This window comes from Equus asinus, chromosome 15 (genome assembly GCF_041296235.1).
Source record: "Equus asinus isolate D_3611 breed Donkey chromosome 15, EquAss-T2T_v2, whole genome shotgun sequence".
NCBI classification, from domain to species: domain Eukaryota; kingdom Metazoa; phylum Chordata; class Mammalia; order Perissodactyla; family Equidae; genus Equus; species Equus asinus.
Window position 1 is genome coordinate 45,013,729 of NC_091804.1, and position 22,138 is coordinate 45,035,866.

At 54.7% G+C, this 22,138-nt stretch overlaps 1 protein-coding gene across 2 annotated transcripts in view; it reads right to left on the reverse strand.

Annotated features, from left to right (window-relative positions):
- BMP7 (bone morphogenetic protein 7) overlaps window positions 1-7,998 on the reverse strand; it is an 87,200-nt gene extending 79,202 nt beyond the window's left edge. Inside the window, exon 1 of one of the 2 annotated variants that reach the window (XM_070486166.1) lies at window positions 7,034-7,998. In XM_070486166.1, coding sequence (XP_070342267.1) covers window positions 7,034-7,451 — 418 coding nt within the window. In that variant the 5' untranslated portion in view covers window positions 7,452-7,998. The remainder of the gene's footprint in view (window positions 1-7,033) is intronic. The other variant, XM_014831981.3, reaches the window with a different exon arrangement.
- Window positions 7,999-22,138: the final 14,140 nt, after the last annotated feature.

Genomic DNA, 22,138 nt, shown 5'->3' on the forward strand with positions numbered 1-22,138 from the left:
AATACACTGAATCCACACTGGGCTTTATTGTAGTTTGACCCCAGCTGGGGGAGCGGGGCGGGGGTTGGGGGGGGCAGGCTTGCACCTGCTCCAATAAAAAGTGGGGAAGTTGTGCTGTTCTGTTAATGAATGCTCTGAGCTTGTCACTCCCTTGAAAGAAAAGACAATTTGTACTTTGACCATCTTCCAGAAAGGCGTAGGAAGAAATACTCCAGTAATGCGATGTTTTGAAATTAAAACTTTGTATTTTGGAATAATTTTTCATTTAGAGAAAAGTGGCAAAGATAGTAGAGTTCCTGTACGCTTCTCTCTCAAGTTTCTGTTTTCCCTAGGAGTAACATTTTTAAATAGCCATGGATGCCAAAATCGAGAGAAAGAGTCTGCAGTGTACTCTATCCTGGTGTCAGCTGGTGTGCTCCTTCAAGTTACCCGATCTCTGAAAGAGAAGGGGAGGGTGTGCACGCGCACACACACCTTTGGTGCCATTTTCACGGCATCTTTAAAATAACACGGGTGGCTTAATCTCAGTATTTTAAGATTAAATACTCAAAAACTGAAATTTGGACGAACATACCAAAGTGAATGGTGATCCAGCCACGAGAATAAAACCAACGGTTACCATCTATTGTGCACACAGCCACACGTGCGTGATGTGATCTTGTCTTCATGAGGATCTGTGGAGGAGGGGATTATCATCCAGCTTTATAAGACGAGGAAACAAACTCAGAGATGTTAAGAAATTTGCTCAAGGTCACACAGCTAATAGGCAACCAGAGTGGAAACAGACACATGGGTTTAGGCTGTGCCTAAAGAGAATCACTGTGGATGCCGTTCCATCCTCCCTTGCCAAGTCACACCCTCTGCTGTCACCAAGAACTTCCGTTACACGGCAGTGAAGCCCCCCAGCCCCCCACTCCATATATCACCCAGAATTAGCTGCAAAGTGTCAGGAAACTTGGCCAGGCAGCCCCGAGCATCAGCGAGGGCTGGAAGCCTTCACTGGGAAGCCCTTTATAGAAAGCCGCAGTTGGCAGCCCCCGCTCCTGCATGGGAACAAATTAACATTGGCATTCCAAACACAGGAAAGGAAGGAAATTGGAAACACAGTTTATGCTTGGCCGGCCCTTTGAAATACTGTACCATGCTACCGACATCAATTAATGAAAAGCAGGGTTGTGCTAAGAGGCTCTGGTTTGGAAATGCATTAACACACGTTAAACATGTTTGTACAGGAACCGGATTATAAGCAGCCTGGCTCCAAAACAATGAAGCAATTACCCTAGAACTGGTGCGCTCAGAGCTGTCATTAATTCAATCCACTCCACTGGGATCAGCGAGGCTTTGCGCGGCTCCCAACAACGCCTTCCAACATGAACGTTGAAAGGACAGCACAGCACATGCTACTCTGAGTTTCGCATAAGGAAGTGTCAAACTTCATGTGCTCCTAACATCCCCCCAAATCATAAACACTCCACTCGGGAGAGGGGAAAACAGACAGCGGGCACCCTGCTGGCCATCGGCACCGCCACTGCACACTGGGTTCCAGCAGTTTTTCACTGGGGAAGGTTAACTATGAAATATCTGTTCCACATTAAGAAATACCGAGTCACATTTTTGTCAAATATTATTTGTCAAATGCCATTTGCTGCAAAACCCAGAATTCAATTGCAGCTGAGCACACAGCTAATACCACACGGTTCACATAATCGCCGTGGTCGCGCACGGGGTCGTCTGCAGCAAGAGAACCCCCCTTCCTCCGTAAGCTGTTTCAGGAATTGGAAAGAATAGCATCTGAAGCTCTGGAATAAATAAAGGACTGTGCCTTGAGCTGTCCCATACAAAGGACCCAGCGCGCTGGGAGAAGAGACGCGAAACAACCAACGGGCAAGTGCCCGCTAAACACTTCTGTAAGAACGCTTAAGAGCAAAGATTTCAGATGATAAGGGTGAGTCTCGATATTTCTGCCTTGCAATGAAAGAACTGGCTGGCTCCTTGAAAGGCCAGCATCCTCAGCACGTCACACAGACATACCCACCTGCGGCGGCACCAAGGGTCCAGGCAACCGGCGTCACGGATGTCGCCGCCCTGCTCCCTCGCCCTGGTGACGTCACCCCTCCACTCCACGTTGATCTGGGATCCATCAAGTTGGAGCAATTTGGGTGTGTAAAGCTAAATGTGTTATCATTTCCACCACAAATCAACAGTTTCTCTGTAAATATTGGTATTTCCTCACCCCGGGAAGGCAAGAGGAGGCAAAATGGCACTGACGCATTTGATTTAAACTAATTAAAAGCAGAGGGTCATGCAATTCAATATATTGATTTTACCAGTGGGACTTAAATCTTTTATAATAAGTGTACACAGCTGCAACGCTCTCCCACCACCACGTTTTAAAGACTAATCCTCGCATGCCTCTGACAATAACATGACAGGTCTCACACATCCCTGCCCGTGCCCTAACCCCGGTGACACTGCCAGAGCGCATTGAGGCGAAGCACTGAAGCGGCCTGCCAAGAAGCCAGCGTGTCGACAGCCCCCAGCTAGGTCTGAAGAGTGAGCGCAGAAAAGTCAACGTGGCCAGCCATTTAGTGCAAAGGGCTCTCCATGTGAACTATTCAGCTGGCCACACGGATGGGCAGGCCGGGGAGGGTGGGGCTGGGGCAGTGCTGGGACTCTCTGATTCCTGCACCGGGCCAAAGATGACCTTACCCAATAGGGAAAAAAGATATTAAAGCCATCGGGGTGATCAATCAACTTAGATGGGACTCTCCCTGGAATGAAGTCATCACTCGTCTCCGAGTTCAGCGGACATGTGACATTCGCTCATATCGCAGGCATCCCCGTGGTCAGGGGACCCGACACCAGCTGCTTCGCTCAGCAGAGGCTTGATGGCCTACTCTGCGATGTCAGCCCCCAAACCAGCGCTCACAGAGCTGCGTCTGAGAAGCAGTTTCTTCTTTCTGTGCATCTAGACTCCTCCCTTCGCGGCCCCCACATCGCTTGCTCTCTGGGCCGCCTCCCCTTCGATGGGCCACTCCACAACCGAATGACAACCCCGGGATCAAAACCAAAAATAGCCACCCAAGCTGGCATCCGGGGCTTGGCCTGAACCTGCCTTGATTCCAGAAGGGAAAAACAAAGAAGATCAAAAAAGTTCAAATCTGGGTCACAGATATCCTTTGGAGACGGGGGGTGGGGGGGGTGGAGAAGACCTTTGATTTACACAAGCAGGAAAATGAGGTTTAAAAGAAGTGATTTTGAAAGGGTTACTGAAAACACAGCTGTTGGTGCACTCCTATAGCGAAGGCGCTCCTCAGAAAGAAAGCAAGGAGGGAGAAAAGCCTGTGTGACATCTATATTAACCTCTGGCTGCTCACCAGCGAGGGCCGGCGCTCCAGCGCTGGAATGTGGAACAGCCCCTTCCAAATTTTAACACAAGCCAGGTTACAGCTGCGAACGCCTGCAGCCCGGCTCCCTTCGCGGAGCACCTCCCCGAAGGAAATTTTTAAACTGTAACAGAATCTTTTTCTAATACTCTACAGTGGTAGGGCCTGTTCTTAAGGGGCAAAAGGAGAGATCTTAATGCCAAACACTTGTCAACAAAAAGGATAGCCAGATGGGATAAAAGTCCCACAGCACAGCCTTCTCCCTGCTCTTCAGCTCCGTTCACAAAAGCCACTTTTAGACCCTGAGTCTAATAAGGATAGGTTTCCAACTTTCCCTTTTTTTAATTTAGCTTTGAAGATCATACAAATTCGGTTCCTTCATAACCTGGACCGGAGATAAATATGCATCACACACCCTTAATGCCAGCCGGCTTCTTTGGAAGAGTCCAAAAGGAGCTGCTGGATTTCTCCAAAGAAAGAACGGTGGGGGACGATCTCCCAATTCAGCCTGCAGGATTCACAGTGCCTGGGGACAAGTCAAGAGAGGGGAGCCTGTTTTGAATTCTATTAAGAGTACACAGAGGAGTCGGGGGCTTGTTAATCCAAACCAGTTTACAAATCTCGCCATTGAACTCAAGGGGCCCAGGCAGGGAAGATGGGGGCCCCTCTGGCAGCTCCACTAGCATTACACGGGGCTTTATTGTCCAGGCTGGTCTTTGTCATAAGGTGCGGCCTGAAGTCCTCATTCTCGGCACCTGGTTTTGTCGTAAATTCTCCTCTAGTTCCCTCTCTAGTTTAGATCCTGCTCAGCCTGGCAAAAAGCTTGAATTCCGAGGAGAACGACTTATAGGAACAAAAACCAGTTTGGTGCAGACAGAAGGAAGACTAAACGCACCAGGTCTGCAAAAGCCGTCCGAATTCAGGCAGAGATCCCCCAAGCACTGCAGGACAGCGACGGAATGCCGCGGAGGGCAGAGGGTGCGGTGGAGAAAGTCAGGCTCCCCTCGAGCTCTCCATCCACGGCCCCCAACGTCCCCCCACGTCCCCCGAATGATAACAAGTAATGGTTTGATTCGGAAAAGTGACATTTGCTCACTCAGGTAAAGTGTGAGACTAAATGCACCTCTGGAAAACTTTGTAAGTTACAGATCAATCATGATTTGCAATTCAAGGAAAAAGAGTGGGCTTTCTCAGCAAATCAGCCTCTAGACAAGTCTCCTACATACTCCCCTCCACCCCCACTGCCACCCCCAAGCTCCTCCTGCAGAGAAACTCTGGTGGCACGGGCAGGATGGCAGGGACAGGCAGTTGCTTCCTGCGCTGGTGCCGAGTAGAAATCAAAGGCCAACCTCAGAAGCACAGGCAGAAGACTGGCCAAACTGCCGTCCAGTCTTCACCCAACTCATTACCTCGAGTTTTGGGGACAGATTGAGAAAGAAAACAAGGTCAGTGCACTCTGTTCAAAGCCACTGCGCCATCTAATTTGGAGCGATGTTCCAGAAAGCAAGACCCGAGAAAGTCAGGGCCGTCCCACAAAAGCCCAAAGCCAGCCCGACTGATTAAGAGGCTCAGACAAGCCGGGCTTTGTCCTTTCAAGATGAAAGAAATGGGTCTAACGGGGTTGAAAGGTGTGTGTAGAGCCAGAGGAAAACCACCCAGCTGTGGCCTTCTCATACAAGCCCCTGCTTGCTCCTGCCACCAAGGGGGAGCAAAGAGCCCTGCCCCAAGGTCCCCAGAGACAGCCAGTCAGCAACTTGGTCCTTCTCTGGGGTGGGGGAGCCCCAGGTCCCACGGTGCGGCTGGTCCATGAGAAGCAGGCCACTTTTCACACTGGGTTTGCAGAGCCTTCCACAGAGGCCAGAGCTTAGAAATACCTTTTTAATGACCCCAGCCAGGCGCTGAAGGCCACCACTGGGACCTGCTGCATTGACTGGGAGTCCTGGGTACCCAACAGACCCGAAGATGCCATAAATCTCCGCCAGAGAAAGGGCAGTGTTAAACCCCTCTTCAGGATGGCGACAGAGCTCTGCTTTAATTTACTTGTTTCCATGTATGTATTTAGAATTTTTCTTTAGTCTCCGGTACAGGCCATAAATACACAAGGTAAAAAAAAAAACACAGATAGACAAAAGTGCTGACAATGAAAGATCAGACCCCAGCCCCCACTCCCTAAGCCCCAGCCCCAGTGCCGCCCGCCCCCTGCCCCCACCCGATAAAATCTATTTCCAGTTCACGGATGGGGACCGGACGATCCACAAGCACATAGGAAATCTCAATGACCGGCACCTTGATTTTTCCACCTCGTCCATCTCGGAGATGGTTCTAAATGATGACATATGGAGCGGCCTCGTTCTAACAGGCTGCGTAGTATAATTTAAACTTTCTTGAAGTTATTTTGGCATCTAAACCTCCCACCCTTTGCTCGCTGAAACTCATTTCACTCTTTGATTTTTGGCTATTATTAAGGACAGACAATGGCGTCCTGAGCACTCCAGGGACCTTATCTGGACCTGGAAGCATTAAGGTGGATCCCGCTTCCCCGCGCCCCCATCCACGCCCCAGGGCCCAGCGGGGGCTTCAGTATCATTATTCCCGTGTTGACACAGCGCCCGTGGGCGTGTTTGCCGTCCTGCTCCCTTCGGATTTTCGCAGCAAGTTACACATGTAGAATGAAAGCGGCTCAGGAAACAGCGCTATCGCGGCGTGTTATCTCGGAAACCAAATATTTGACCATCAGCCCTACTGCGCGCGCTGCCGGGGGTTAGTTTGAGCAAGTCTGGTCCATGTGGGGGCACAGATGGAGCGGGAGCCACTGCGCCCCCGCCGCAGCGCCAGCCTCCGGTCGCCGGGTCTGTCGCGGCTCCAGTCGGCAGCCGGGTCCCCCGGCCGCCCCCGGCGGTGAATGCTTGGAGATCCCGCGCCACCCAATCGCCAAAAGCCGCGGTTTGCGCGCCACACGTGATAAACGCTGAAAATGGATTCTGCCCGCCCGGGACCTATCATTAAATATTTAAAATAGAAAGCTCGCAATGGCAACGTTTCTTCCCCAGCTCCAGCCAGGAGAGCGGAGAGCTAGGGGGGCGCCCGGCGGCCGGGAGAGGGGCCCGAGGCGCTCCGGGCACGCAGCACGCTAAGGCGGGCGCACCGCGAGGGGACAGGTAGGGTTGCCAGGGCGGGGAAGGGGGCGCGACGCCCGCGATGCCAGGACCAGGCGGGGCTGAGAGGGACCCAGAAAGGGCGGGAAGGCAGCTTCTCCGAGCAGGGCCCTTTAAATCCAGGTAGCGCGGGCCGCGCCGGCCGGGCACAGCTCACATGACCGAGCCCCGCGCTTTGAACTGAGCCGCGGCTGGCCCGGCGCCTCCTGCCCGAGGGGTGCAGCCGCCGACTTAACCCCGAGGGGGCTTCGGAGCAGTCCTTGCCTCCCCAAATCTCCCAGAGGCCAGATGAACCCGCCTCGCCCTACCTGGGGCGCGCACAGCTTGGGGTCCACTAGGACCTCGGGTAGGAGACCCTTGGCCAGGCACTGCAGTTTTACCAACGGCCAGGAGTGGAAAGATGGGCGGGCTGGATGTAAGAAGCGGCCCCCTCCCTGTCCCAAAGCGCCTCCCGACCGAGACGCTCACCCCCTCCCTCCTGCCCTCACTCACCAAGGTTGACGAAGCTCATGACCATGTCGGCGTCGGTGAGGAAGTGGCTATCTTGCAGGCTGGCCAGAGGGGGGCCCTGGGTGCTGAAGACGGCCTTGTGGGGGTAGGAGAAGCCCTGGCCGTCGGGCCCGCCGCTCTCCTCCACCGCCATGGCATTGTACAGGTCCAGCATGAACATGGGCGCCGAGTTGTGCTTGCCCTGGAGGTGGGGGCGCGGGCGATGGGGCAAACCCAAGATGGAGAGGATCTCGCGCTGCATCTCCCGCCGCTCCTGGCTGCGGAGGCGCCGGTGGATGAAGCTCGAGTGCACCTCGTTGTCCAGGCTGAAGTCGGCCAGGGCGGAGCGCAGCAGGAACAGGGGCGCCCAGAACGCCACAAAGCTGTGGGGCGCCGCGGTGCGCAGCGAGCGCACGTGCATCGCGCCGGATCTACGCGCGACCCGGGCTCCGGGCACCCGGCACCCGGGCCCGCGCCGCCCCAGGTGGCGGAGGGGGGCAGGCGGCGGTCCACGCCGCTCGGTCACTTGCTGCAGACGGGCCCCGCTGCGCCCGCGCCGGACATGGCCCCTCCCCGGCCGGCTGCGCTCTGCGCGGACCCCCACCGCCGGCTCAGCTCTGGCCCCGGGGCCCCTCGCCCCGCACTCGCCCGGGCGCACCGCGGGGCTCGGAAACCGGCGCGAGCGAGCGAGCGAGCGAGCAAGGAGGCGGGCGCGGGTGGGAGGAGCAGCCAGCACACCCAGGAGCCGGGAGAGCGAGCGCCGGGGAGGCAGTGAGGCGGCGCCGAGCGAGCGCGGCTTTTTCCCGCTCCTCTCGCGCTCTCGCCCTCGGGCGGCGGCGACCCACCCTCTTCCGAACTCCGGCGCCGAGAGCAGGGGCTCGGGGTCGCTCTCCCAGCTCTGCGCGCCCTTGATCGCACGAGAGGCCGCCTCGGGAGCCCCAGAGTGGTACGCGCTGGGGCCTGGGAGGAGGAGGAGGCGGAGGACGGGCTTCCAGGGGCCCCTCCCGCGCCCGCGGCCTCCCACCTGCCCTCGGCCCCGCCCTCCCCCCTGCTGCACCCAATGGGTTCATTCATTCCTTCTAGTGCGCTCCACAAATATTTACCGAGTGCCCACAGGGTGCCCAGCGCAGGGCCGGGCGCCGCGGGGATGCGGAGGCAGGAATCTGAGCCGACCCTGTCCTCTCCGGACTGCAGTCCGGATTGGGAAGGAGGCCTGAGCGGGACCCGTGGGATTCAGGCTGCGGTGGAAGAAGTGAGGGAAAGCGCAGGAATCGAAGAAGGCTTCCCGGGGGAGGTGACCCCCGGGCCCCTGTCGTCCCTCTGCCCCCGCCCTTTACTGCAGCCACGCCGACCCCTCTGCGACTGCCCAAACTTGTCGCCAGCTTGTCTTTGCACTTGCGATTCCCTCTGCCTGGAACTCTCTCCACTCCCTTCATCCCCCCCCACCTCCATCAGTGCCTAGGTTGGCTGACCCTCCCCTCCAGGTGCCACTTCCTCCCAGAAACCTTCCCAGACCAGCAAAGCTAAGGTTGCTTCCCGCCTTAAGAAACACACTTGTTTTCTTCCTTTTAACCCCTCTCACAGTCTGAAACTACTGTTTGAGTCATCTGTGCCTTCTTTATTGTCTTGTCGTCCCCACTGGAAATGGAGTGTCCTGGGGGCCCAGGCTGGCCTCCCCAGGTTGCCCCTTCAGCCGCCATGCCTTGACCCCTGGGCCTGGCAGCCACGGTGGCTGCACAATCATTATTTATTGAATGAATACATGAAATTGTGTGAGCTGGAGAGTTCCTCCCCACTCCTCCCCTTTGGGGCCCCATTTATTTCCAAGCACTTCTCGGCCTGAGACCAGACACTGCCTGCCCACCACCCACGGACCTTCCCCATGGGGCCTGCCCGGCAGTGTCTGAGGAGCACGCAGCTGGCCTTGCAGCCAGTTCACCTCCGAGGGTCTGCGCCTGGGACCTCACCAGACAGACAGCCCCTCCTGGCATCCTTTACCCCATATCACAGAGCCCAGCTCACACGGGGGGTGGACATAGGCGCCCCAGACAACTGAGAACCTGCTGTGGGACCTTAAGTGAATTACTGCTCTTCAGAGCCTCAGTTTCTTCATCTGTGTAAATGGGAGTAAAGTAACACTTTGCCCGGAGCAGCAGTGAGGACCCTGCGATCAAGGTTGCGCCTTGCCTCCTTCCCCTCTGGGGCTGCCCCTCAGAGGCAGACCCACAAACCAGGGCTTCCCACGTGATGGGCTGCAGGCAGGATGGCCACAGGCAGTGGGGACAGCGCTTTCCTTTGGGAGGGGTCTGGCTAAGCCTCACTAAGGGCCGAGAGAAAGCGCCAAGAGCTGGTAAAGAGGTACCTGGTCTTCTGGAGTTTTCTGGAGCAGAGGTGGCTCTGCCGTGCAGCCATTTGGGGGCTTTTGGACAAGACAGCAGCCTGAGGGGCCACATGGGTGGAGAAAGGAGAGGCAAGAGGCCAGGCAAGGAGAAGAGACATGCAAGCCTGCGGGTCTCAGCCATTCGTATGGCATCCTCTGATCCTGTCCATGGGCCCCAGGCTGAGATGGAACGGGTCCTGAGCCCCTCACCCAGGGCTGGGCCTCTGCCCACCTGTCAGTCAAGGCACTCTGAAACCCCCTCCACCTGCCCCCCTCCTTCCTTCAACAAAGGCTTGCTGAGCACTTCCTGGGCAGGCTGGGCTCCATGGGCCCAGGCTCCTGTGCTCAGAAGGGCCTCATGCTTGGCTTAATGCTCTGCTGTTGCCATCTTGCAATTCTTCATAATCTATGAACAAAGGGCCTCTGTTTTCATTTTGTACTGGGCCCTACAAATTATGTGGCCCATCCCGGTGCCAAGCAGAGCGCTGGGCTGGAGTGGGCAGCAGTGCGTGAGCCCCGTGGTGGCCTCCATCCGAAGCTGGTCTTCAGGCCCAGGGGGGAGACAAAGCAGGAAGCTTGCCTACGGTTTGGGGGTGGTGGGGGGGGTGCAGTACTTGTCCGTGTATCCCCTCAGAGAAGGATGCAGTGCGCCCAACTGCCCGAGCCAGGTGGACGGGGGCACGCAGGAGGGTCAAGGAGAAAGACCTGGGACAGGCATTGCAGAGAGGGGGAGACTAACACAGGGACCCACTGAGGCAGTCGGAGGAGTGCTTGCTGGCCTCCAGTGTCCATCGGAGAGTGTATGACCCACATCATCTTAGCCTGTGATGGGTGACAGGAGTAAATAAACAGGGGGAGGTGGGGGGAGGTGGGAACAGGATCTCCAGGAGGGAATGCCATTGACCTGAGTCCTGGAAGGATGAGAAGGAGAGGGCTTTCCCCGGGCAAGTGCGCAGGCCCCGCAGAGCGAGCCACAGACACTGGGCTCTGTCTCCTCAGAGATGCTGCGGCCCCAGGGCGGGCCTTCCAGGGGCAAAGCCACCGCACGGCTCAGTCACCTCAACGCCAGCTGAGATGATGCAGGTCGCTTTCTCCCAAAGTCTAAAATGCCACCAGCCTTCTCTGCTTTTCCATGCACTCTCAGATCTTTTGGGGGGATTTTAACAAGCAAGTGAGGCTGCGGGTCTGGGCAGCAGGTATCCGTGCTAGCAATTTGTGTATGAAAACAACACACTGGTCTGCGAATAGTTGTCCCCCCTCAGCCACGGGAAGGCCCTGAACCAAGGATTGTTTACCCCTCTGAGCATCTCACCTGAGCCCGCCTGAGCCTGGCACACAGCAGGTGCTCAATAAGTACCTGTTGCATGACTAGTGAAAAGCGCAGCCAATACCTACAGAGCAGGGGCTGTAGGTAGGGCTGACTGCGCAGGCGCAGGCGTAGGCGCCGGGCTGGGCGTCTCCCGGGCTGCTCCGCCGCCCGTCCTGCTCTGGGATGCCATCTTTTCTCATGCAAGATGGAGAGAGCGCATGCTCTCCATATCCAAGAACTGGAGGAGATAAGGCTCCCTCTGAACTCCCATAAGCCCTATTTAGCCTTATCTTTCCTGTGATCCGTGCTGGGGGAGGGGATGGGCTCTTGATCTTCCCTGCTTTCTCCCCCAAAGCAGTCCCCGCCACTGCACCTGGCCTCAGCGAGGGCTGGCTCGACTGCTGAAGGAATGAATGCAAACAAACACGCAGGCAAGACATTGCTGCCTGAAAGGACATGGGATGCTGTCTGAGAGCGGAGGCCACCGGCAGAGGTGCCGAGATTGTTTAGAGGAAGTCTTGGGTGCGAGCTGGCAGCCTGGACTCCGGAAGCCTGCCCACCTGGGTTCACACCCCAGCTCTGCCGCTTCCAGTCGGGTACCACGGGCAGAGGGGTTTGACGTCTGGGTGCCTCGGTTCGCCCATCTGTATAATGGGGGACTAACGGCGCCTGTCTCTTACAGTGCTGTGAGGATTCAGGAGCTCATTCAGTTCACGTGAAGGACTCTGCAAGGTGCCTGGGGCCCAGAGAAATGACTTGATAAATGTTAGTTGCCATCTGGATGAAAAGAAAATTATGTTACCAGGAAAGCCTCCTAAGTTTAAAAATAACAACGCAACTTTTCACCATGGTCTGCTTTTCGGCCAAGCAGAGAAAAGCAAATTTATCCTGACTTTGAGAGATCCAGAGCAGGAGCAAGAGAGCAGGAGCCCAGTGAGCCCAGCGGGAGAGCCCTGTGAGAGAGAGGATAATCCTCGCATTCCGATCCTCTCATTGTCCCCCAGCCACCCTCCCCCCCACACACACACACACCATCCAGGCCCAGGAACGGCCCTGGGGCCTATCTTGTTTCCCCAGCAGCCAGCCCCCCACCCACCCACCCCTAGTTGTGGTTCCCAAAGCCGGGGCACCCAGCTTCAGGCTCCCAGGGCCGTAATCTGATCTGCCCGTCTGCTCCACACCTGGGGCCCGCTTCACTTGGATGAAAGATGGCCTGGAAATGTGAGGGGTGTTATTGTGTCTGGCCAGCCCTGGCCGAGGGTCCGCACCCCTCGCTTGCTGGCCTCCCAGCACTGGGCAAGGAGCTTTCATTTCATACATCGTCACTCACATCTTGCCAAAGCAGTTTTGACCAAGTCAGCATCTGTCTTGAAGGCAATAAAAAGAAGAAAAGAATTCTGCTGACACATACATTCAGCAGGAGGTAGGGACCCCATCTTCATGGGTGGAACTCTGTCCCGTCTGCCTGGGGGAGCTCAGCCGGCCTGGGGGCTGCTCCCTCTGTCCACCCACCCGGCCAAGGCCAGATGACCTGGGCCTCAGACCCCAGCAGGGAATAGGGGGCCGAGAGCCTCCTCCTGCACAGGCGTTAAACTGCTTGTGTGCAGAGCTCTGCCTGGAGAGGAAATGATTTTAGCACACCTGTAACGGAATGCTGCTTTCCATGCGAAGTTTTGCTGCACTGGAGGTACAGACTCAGACTGGCTGCGCTGGGGCTATCTTTGCACAATTTTTTAAACAGAGGGGTAAGATACCAAACAGCTTCTATCAGTCTTAAGTACACTCGGCAGTAGCCACAGTTCCAAATGGAAAACACAGACACGCACATGCAGGCACGTGCACACGCACACGCTCCTGAGAAAGCTGATGCCCAGGGCGGGATTTCCAGAGTCTCCCAAACAGCCAGGGGGAAGCTTCGGTTTTGTTTCTCACTAGCATGGCTATGATTTCTTCCTCAATTGGAGGAAATGTGGTTTGGTTTTGAGCATTTACTATTCTTGGTTCAGCTTTAGAGGAGGCCCTTTCCTCTTTCTCAGACATGAAGAAGAGTGGCTGACGAGCCCGAAGCAGGTCCCTCCGCCAGGCACCTGCTAAGTCCTGCCCTGGCATAGCCCATGTCGCCCTCGGACTTGGAGCTGCCTGTTCTGCTTCTCAGACCGCAGAGAAAGACACCGAGATGCTGAGAGTGACGCCCAACTCCACAGGGCTCCCCCATGAGGGAACCATTCTCCAAAGCGGCGTCTGTCTCCACAGCCCGGCTCTTCACCAGCTGGTGCTTTAGTGATCTGGGAGCAGACCTTTCCCTTCGCTGGATCCTAAAGCAGCACTTCTCCATCCTGACCGTGCACGAGTTCCCAGGGGGCAGATTCCCACACGGCCGGGCCGAGCGGGGTCTGATTCCGCCCTTCTGCCCAGTTCCCAGAGGCTGCGGATGCTGCCGGTCCCGGGACGAGATGTTGAGGAACAAGACTAAATTTCTCAAGTTACAACTAACTTACATTGTCTGAGGCTCCCAATCAAAACTTAAAGATCCGCCAGCTACTATTGCAGTGCTTTTTTTATTAACACGTTACTCTTTCTAACCAATGTATGAGATATTCATTATAATTATCCCCATTCTGCAGATGAGGAAATTGAGGCTCAAATACTTGAGGGAACCTGCCTATGACCCTGATGAGTGAGTGGTAAAATCAGAATCCTGATTGCAGGCTGTCTGGATCCAGGGCCTGAGTCCTTAAACCCTGAGGCATGCCAAAAAAGAGGGATTGTCGTAGTCCCGCCTGTATCTGCCAGGGCTGGCGGAGGCGTTGCACACCACGGGGGCCCCATCTGTATTCACACACGCCCAGAGTACCCCTGAGCTCCTCTTCCTCCTTTATGCACTTAAATTGCCTGCAGCCACCAGCCAGGTAACAGAAATACAGAGATGCAAGGCCTGCGGTGGGAGGCCCCAGGAATGTTTACCTCCCTCCTGATTCCACCAAAGGGCACTACCAGCACTGACACGATGGCAGGTGGCAAGGGCCACGGGGCCAGCTGCAGCGGGGACAGGCAGGGACGGGGGGACCGGACACCACATTCCCGGGGGTGATGCGGTCCCAGAATTTGATTCCAGTGTTACAAGGTAGTTCGGATTTTCCAGAGAAGCTGGAAGTCTGGGTTTGTACGTAACAGCTCTCAATGTGTATTTGAGAGTATTGAGGCAACTAATGCAATTTGGTCTTTGAACCATTAGACCAAAGAAAACCCATCTGCCAGTCAGATTCAGGAATCCAGTTTGCCCCCGGCCTTATAAAGGACTCTGGTGGGCTTGGAGGGTATGCCCAGCCTCCCCCCACCCCAAACCAAGGGGCCACCAAGCCTGGTGCATTTCAAAGCCACTCCATTTCATTCATTTTTCAGGGAACACTGGGAAGTTGAAAAGACAGAAACTCCCACCCTCCAGGCAAGATTGGACACTAACCGCTCACCCCTCCAGAGGTCCATTCCCACTGACACTCCTGCTCTTTGGCCCTGGGAACTGATTTTCCCATAAACTTGCCTCCTTCCGGCTCAGAAAATTCACCCAGAAACCTGGAAACCCAAAATTCTTTCCTCAGGAGCAGGCGTGTCCCTCGCTGTTGCGTCTAAGCATCTCCTTCCTCCCAGCGACATTCTTATGTTGAAGGAACCCTCCACATTGGAAAGCAGAGCCCGCCCCTCCAATAGGAGCTGAACGTCCTGGACATGCACTGTCCCAGCCTGCTCTGCGGCCAGAGCGGTGGCATGTGACCGGATCTCAGCCAGTCTGAGGCATCCACCCCAGAAGCTGTTGGTCTGGGCCCGGACCATTCTGCAGAGCGATTTGGGGCCACGTTCTCCACCGCAGAGCCCCCAAGCCTGGTCTCTGGCCTTCCCGGGGGTCTGTGAGCCCCCCAAGGTCCTTTGGTGAACTCTTTTCCTGCCCCAGCCAGCCCCAGATGGTTCTGTTGCCCACAGCTGCAGAGCCCGCAGGATACAGCGTCAGGGAGCTGACAGGGCCGTGGAAGTCATGTCGGTTAAAAGTTCACAGACTTTCTCTTTTTCTCGACAGCTGAAACTTTTCTTCAAGATAGCTTTCACAGATACCTGACACAGAAAACAGAAACAGAGCCTCTCTGGTTAAACAGAGAAGAAAGGGGGCTACATTTAGCAAATGAAACTATAGGATGTCCAGTTAGATTTGAGTTTCAGATAAACAACGAATAATTTTTAGTATAAGTATGTTCCATGTGTTATTTGGGATATACTTACATTAAAAATTTATGTCTTTGCTTATCTGAAATTCAAATTTAACTGGACATTCTGCATTTTACCTGGCAACTCCAGCAGGGGCCCTAAGCCCCCGAGTTTGCTCTCCTTTCACACCGCTCCTCCCTGCCCCCCCCCCCAGGGTTCCACAGAACACACTTTGGGAAATGCCCATTGCCTTGGCCTCCCCTGCCATTTCCTCCTTCTTCTGGCAAAAGTACCTCTACTGCCCTTTCCTCATTCTCGGTCCCTGTGTTTCGTGTTAGACTTCCCCCTCTCCCAGATTCAGGGGTGGGCACACGAGCAGGCCTGGCCAAGCAGAGAAGCCTACGTGACTGGCCCAGAGAAAGGCATGGGATTCAATCAGGCCAACGAGACTCAACTAGAACTTCTGCTGGAATTACTAGGAAAGAGGGTCTCTCCTCCTGCTGGAGTTCTAGGTCAGAGGCTGCTGTAGCCATCCTGCCTCCCTTCAGGGACAGCCTGCCTGAGAGAGAAGCCACATGGGGGCACAGCCAAGCAAGAGGAGGAGGGAGACTGACAGCCTCGGGGAGCCTCTGGAGCCTGCCGCGCCTGAAGCCAGCCCCACCCTAGACTTTTCAGTTACATGAGTCGAAATAGATGTTGGATAGTTTAAGCCACGGTGTACTAAGTTTCCAGTCAGTTCCAACAAAGTCCTGCCAATGTGTGGTTCAATTCCTTCATCTTGGAAATAGAGAAATTGAGACCCAGAGAAAACTGTGGGGCCCAAAGTCTTCCAGTGGGCCAGGGCAGAGCTGGGATTCGAATCTGGGCTCTGGGTTCCCAGGGTCCCAGGAGCTCTTCCCTGGCCCACATCACACTTCCCTCCATCTCTGTTTCTTCTTTCTTCTCATTCCTCCCTCGCTGTATTTCTGCCCGGTTTTTTAAAAATTATTCATTCTTTTACTTCTGATTTCATCTTTCTTGCCTCCCCTTGGTCAGCCTTCACTCTAAACAGGTTAGTCTTGATTCAGATGAAGAGAGAATTTGGGAAGATGAACAGATTTGAGTTTGTCTTACAAATGATGCGAAGACTAGTACGAGTTAGTGTTTGTGACACAACCGTCCGGTGTAGAACACATTGCAGATTACCGTGAATCTTCCAGCAGCCCTGAAGTTAGATGCTGCAGCTCCCATTTCACAGATGAAGAGACGGAGGCACAGCGGTCAGAGAACTTGGCCAAGACCACGTGGCTGATGAAGGGCCAGGCCAGCGTTCAGACCCTGGGCGACATGATTCTGGCTGTCTTATTTCATCCAGCCACACCTCTCCGTGAAGCCAGCCCACAACTGCTATTTCTACAGCTCTCACGATGACTGACCCCTGAGTAAGCTCGCCAGATTTAGCAAACGAAAATATACGACACCCAGTTCACTTTGAATTTCAGACAAACAATGACTAATTTTTAAATATAAGGTGGGACACACTCACACAAAAACTTAGTCATTGTTTGTCTGAAATTCAAAGTGAACTGGGCATCTGTGTTTTATCTCTGGCAGTTCTACACTGAGGGGCTCTTTTGGGTAAAGCAGGAAGTGTCACCTGTGTCCTAGGCTCTGCCTTGTAGGGCAATGGCCACCCCGGCCGTGCAGCACAGCCCTGAGACCTTACCGATTCATTGTCATCCACACCTAGTTATTTAGTTTCTACCATGTGACAGCCTAGTCAGGCCGTAAGGCAGCATCAGTGGAAAGACATTCAAAATCCCTTATGTTCTAGTTGGGGAGATAGATAGAAACAAGAATGGGTGACAAGTGCCACAGAGGAAAAGAAAGCCGAGAGAGAGTCTGAGAGCGACAGGTGGGGGAAGCGGCTCTGAAAAGGCGACGTCTGAGAAGCCAGGCATGTGACAAAGAGGGAAAGGGGGCTCCTGGTGGAGGCACCGCAGGTGCAGAGACCCCTGGGTGAATCCCGAGAGCATCTGGGCGACTTGGCTCCAGGAATACTTTCTAACTCCAGCGTTGCCTGGGACCTGATGGCTCCCTGTGCCCAGATCCCCGGACACGGGCATCTTCGTGGTCCCACTGCCTCCCTTGGCGTGGCTTGAAGGAGTGCCTAATTCTTACAGCCAGAAGAACTCGGGCCAAGTCCCAGCCGGGGCCTCTGCCCCCGAGCAGCATCCAGACCTGGGCGTTGCTGGGTGCTCATCCACTTCTGGTCGGAAGCTCAGCCAGACCCATCCCCAGCTGCCCCTGCAGGCGGTGCTCCCAGTCAGCTCGCAGGCGGTGCTCCCAGTCAGCTCCAAGGCGGTGCTCCCAGCCACCCCTGCAGGCGGTGCTCCCAGTCAGCTCGCAGGCGGTGCTCCCAGTCAGCTCCAAGGCGGTGCTCCCAGTCAGCTCTCTGCAGCTGCAAAACCAGGCAGTGCGGTGCTCCCAGACCTCAAAGAGGCTGCCAAGATCGCGTCGCCTCAGACCCAGACCTCTTCCTGCAGCTGTTGTGTAGACACCAAGTCCGAGGCTCGCTCCTCAGGGCTCCTGACGAGGGGCAGAAGCTACGGCCGCCGCCTCCGCCCCCTCCATAAGTGGTGGCTCCCATGTCCCTCTGTGTCTCTGGCACTAGGGCCCTGATTTTGTTTTATGGGGTAATATTCTTTGATTCCCAAATGGCTTGTGGGAATTTGCTGCGGGTGGAGGGTGGGAACCAGAGAAACAAAAGGATGATTTACAAGTGTTCAAAAGCCTCATTATAACCAGAAGATTTAATTTACAGGCATTGGGTTCCTTCATTTCCATTTTTGAAGGAGAAAAAAAAATCAGTTGAGTGTGGCCACACTGAGTGCCCCTTGCTTGGAGGTTAGTTCAAGACATCTGTGACTTCAGAGAGCCCTCCGGGCAAAAAGCAGTAAACCGGCCAAGCAGACACAACCACCCTGTGTTGGAAAAGCGGGTCTGTCTCTGAGGCAGAATGTGACTTAGAGAAGCATCTTGTGAGAATGGCCCCGTGTGGACACAGATCGCCTCACTCAGGAGCTGAGCCCCACATCAGACGGGAAGTTTTAAGGGATCTAGATAATTCTTGACATCTAGCTCCAAGTGGCCACCTCAAAGCCCACTTTCCAGATGAGTTTAATAATGCAAATGTCACCTCCCACCTCTGCTGTCCTGTCTCTTTCTCCCCAGTCATCCAAGTGTTCGTGCGTGTCGTGTGGGAGAAGGACGTCCCGGGCAAGTGAGTTTAGGAAACGAGCTCGAGAAGGATAAACGGGTCTCATCGTGGCAGGACTTCTGGGTCTTTGATGAGAGCGAAGGGTCTTCCTGAGCTGTCGTTATTGAGTCAGGAGTCCATGAAGTGCCGGTGACACGAGCCTGAATGGAAGCAGTGTCTCTAAGAGGGAGATCGCGTCCGGGCAGCGCTGGGTCCTGGGGTTCGCGGGCGACCTCTTCTCTGCGGCTCTGTTTCTCTCTGTCTCTCCAGCTCCATTGTTCAAGCTGGCATCTGTCGGAATGGTGGCTTCGTTATTTCCTGCCACAGACAGGCCAGGGGACTTGGCCACTGATGGCTCCAGACGTACAGTGTTGGCTGGTGACCCTGAGGCAGGGGGGAGCTTCTTGCTCCAGGAGACGATGGCCAGGTCTCGGCTCACCTCTTTGTCCAGGGAATGGAACACCTGGATTTCCCAATCTAGGTACCTGCCCACCTCTGAGTGAGGGTGGGGGTCAGGGCAGTGGGTCAGCCCCACCAGAGACCCATGCCATTGGGCCGGAGCAGTTCCTCCAAAGCAAGGGGATGCTGTCACCAGAAAAAGAAGGGAAGGGATAACGGGAAGGCAAAAATGAAACAGCAGACACCAGCACCAGGTTTGATCAAAGAACTCCCTTTGTGGCAACTCTCCAGCTGAGCTGGGGTTTTGCAGACAGCTAGCTGCCCTGGGGAACCAGTGCTTCGCACTGCCAAGGGTGCTACTTTAGCCACAGTAGCCAGGAAAAGCCTCCGGGAGGAGAGGTGTCTGAGCAGGGGCCCCCGGAGGCAGTGGGGAAGGAGCCATTCACATCACTGGGGAAAAGCATTCTGGGTCAAAGAACAGAAAGTGCAAAGGCCCTGAGGCAGGACATGATGGTGTGTTCAATGGACAGCCAAAGGTCCCTGTGCCTCTAGCATTAGGAACAAAATTAGAGAGTTAGGAGCTTTGCTCAGAGGTTTGATCAGCAGCCATATCATGGAGGACCTTGATTGCCACTGTGGCAGAAAGACTCTAGGTGGCCCCTAATTTCCCACCTCCTGGTGTCCACACCTCCCTTTCCCATGAGTGGAGGAGGGGTGACCGTGACTTACTTCTAACCAGTAGAATATGACAAAGGTGACGGGATGTGCTTCCAGGATGACGTTGCATACGATTATGATCTCTATCTTGCTGCTGGACTCGCTTCCTTGCTAGCTGTGATGAAGCTGTGTGAGCTGACATGACAAAAAACCGAGGGCAGCCTCTGGCCAACGGTCAGCAAAGCACTGCGTCCTGCAGACAAGCACACAGACTTGAACGTGGCTCCTCCCTTGACTGAGCTCAGATGGGAGTTCAGCCCCGGCCACCACCCTCACTGCGGCCGTCCAGAGGACCAGCTGAGCCGACAGCCAGGCTCCTGAGCACCAGGAGCTGAGATGACAAACGTGTGTTGTTTCAAGTCACTAAGTTTGTGAGAATATTGTTGTGTCGCAACAGATGGTGAACACAGATAAGGACTTTGCATTTAGATCCGGAAACCAGCGGACGGTTTGCATGGAGGAGCGGCAAGATCAGAAGATTTAAAGGCTCACCCAAGTTGCCAAAAGGAGACCAGGTCTTGGGGGATCAAGAGGGACCACGGGGATCAGTTGGGAGGCCACTGGGACGTTCGGGGTGGAGATGGTGGCCCTTTAGACCCGGGTCGGGGCCACACAGGTGGGGAGAAGTGGGTGGATTCTGGATCCTTTTTGAAGGCAGCTCCACAGGGTTTTCAGACGGACCGGATGTAGGGTGTGGGAGAAAGAGAAAGGATGATGTCAAGGTTTTGGCCTGAGCAGCTGGGCGGAGGGTGGTGCTGTCCACTGAGGTGGGGAACATGAGAGGAAGAGGAGGTCTCGGGGGGAGGTGTCTACTACACCTTCAAACGTCTGCGTAGAAAGCGCCGCCAGCTGGGGTGTGCTTGGCTGCGGGGAACCCCCGGCTGGTGTCTCATGTACCAAAGGTATTAAATGATCTCAAATAACAGGGGAGGAGGCAAATGGTTGCAGCATTGGCTCAGGAATTTGACAGAGTCACCAAGGCCTGGGGCTGTCCGCACCGCCCTGCTCTGCCTCCCAAGGGCTACCAATTCCAACGCCAGGCTCTTCTGAGATGGATGCAGAAATCTCTAACCAGCATCCAGGCATCCCTTAGCCCAGTCCAAGTGACACGTATAATTAACCGTCATGGTGGGTGGGAAGGCTCCACCGCAAACGTCTGCAGGCATGAGATGGGTGAGTGTTGAGTACCAGGACCCAGGGGCACAGGGTGACTCAGAGTCATCTATGTCTGTGGTGCAAGGAGAGAAACAGCCCCAATTATGACATTCTGAAGGATTCTGTAGCAGAAAAGTACTCAGGCATCGCTCTCTTCACTTCTTTGCCCACCTCCTAACTGCACACTGAATCGAAGGAAAAAACTTGACATTAAAACTGATTTCATGGCAAAACATGTTACCTTACCACCCCACCCAAGATGGCCAAGGGGGTCAGAGAGCTCACTTCTGACGTTATCAACACTGAATATGGATCCCTTATTAGATACTTACCATGCGCCCAGCCCTGGATTCGGTATTTGAATTGTTAGGATTGCATTTGGCTGTATGTAACAGACATTTCTCTATAATGGCTGGACCAAAAAGGAGGTGTGTTTTTTCTGATACAGGGGTGTATAGAGAGGAAGTCCAAGGCTGGTACAGCTTCTCCAAAAATACTGCAAGTACCTCTCTCCTCTTAAGCTTCCTGCTCTGCTGTCACTAGCCTGTAGTTTTCTTTCTCATGGTTGTAGTATGGCTGCTCCAGCTCCAGGCATCACATCAGCCTTCCAGGCAAGATGGAGGGAAGAAGGAGGAAGGAAAAGGGGAAACGTAGCCTATCCTGACATCAACACATCTCTTCCTCACATCTCGTCAGCCAGCACACGGCCACATAGGCACCCTTAGCTGCATAAGAGGCTAACCAGGGAGTTTTTTTAACTGGCACAATGTTGGTTCTTGTAGAAAGGACAGAGGACACAATGGATACTGAGTCAGCAACCAGCAGCATCTGCGTCAGCGTATCACAGGCTTAATTAATTTTATCTTCCCAACATCCTTATGAGATAGAGACCGTTTGCATCCGATAGATCAGGGGTCAGCAAACTGTGGCCCACGGGCTGCATCCAGTCACCTGCTCTAGTTAATAAAGTATCATTGGAACACAGCTGTGGCCATTTCTCTACACGTCATTCACGGATGCTTTCATGCTACAACCCCAGAGTTGTAGCTGTGACAGAGACCACACAGTCTGCAGGGCCAAAAGCATTTACCATCTGACCCTTTACAGAAAACCTTTACCAACTCCTGCCTTACGTCCTTGCTACCCGAGATGTGGTGCGTGGACCGTCAGCGTCAGCATCACCAGGAGCAGAATCTCAGGTCCACTCAGGCCCGCTGATCAGAACCTACCCCTCCCGCACCGTGGGAGCCTGCAGTTTACTGAACTTGTCCAAGTCTCCATTTCCTCATCTGTATAACGGGCAGAATTATCCTCGCATTTATCTCCCTCATGTTGCCGGGAGAATCTATGAGATAATCCGTGGAAAGTGCCTGACATGCGATGATTACTTAAGAAATGGTGACTACTGGCTGGTATTGGTCTTCACTTCAGCCTCAGCCTCGTAATCCACGTTGCCCCAGGGGGGCACTCAGGAATTCCTCGGGGGATAAAGCAGGACAGGCTCCAGTGCTCTCCTGGTTGCTGGGCACCGGGAGAGAAACATTGGTGACATTAATCTGGTCCTGAATGCTCTTTGGGGCTTTTGTTCGACTGCACACAGAAAAGCTTGGATCCGACTGTTCCCCCGTAGCTTTCTGGCAAGTTCGCGTGTGTTTGCGCTTCAGGGTCTTTCCTCGGCCTTGGCAAGCATGTTTTCCCCCAAGTTGAGTCCAA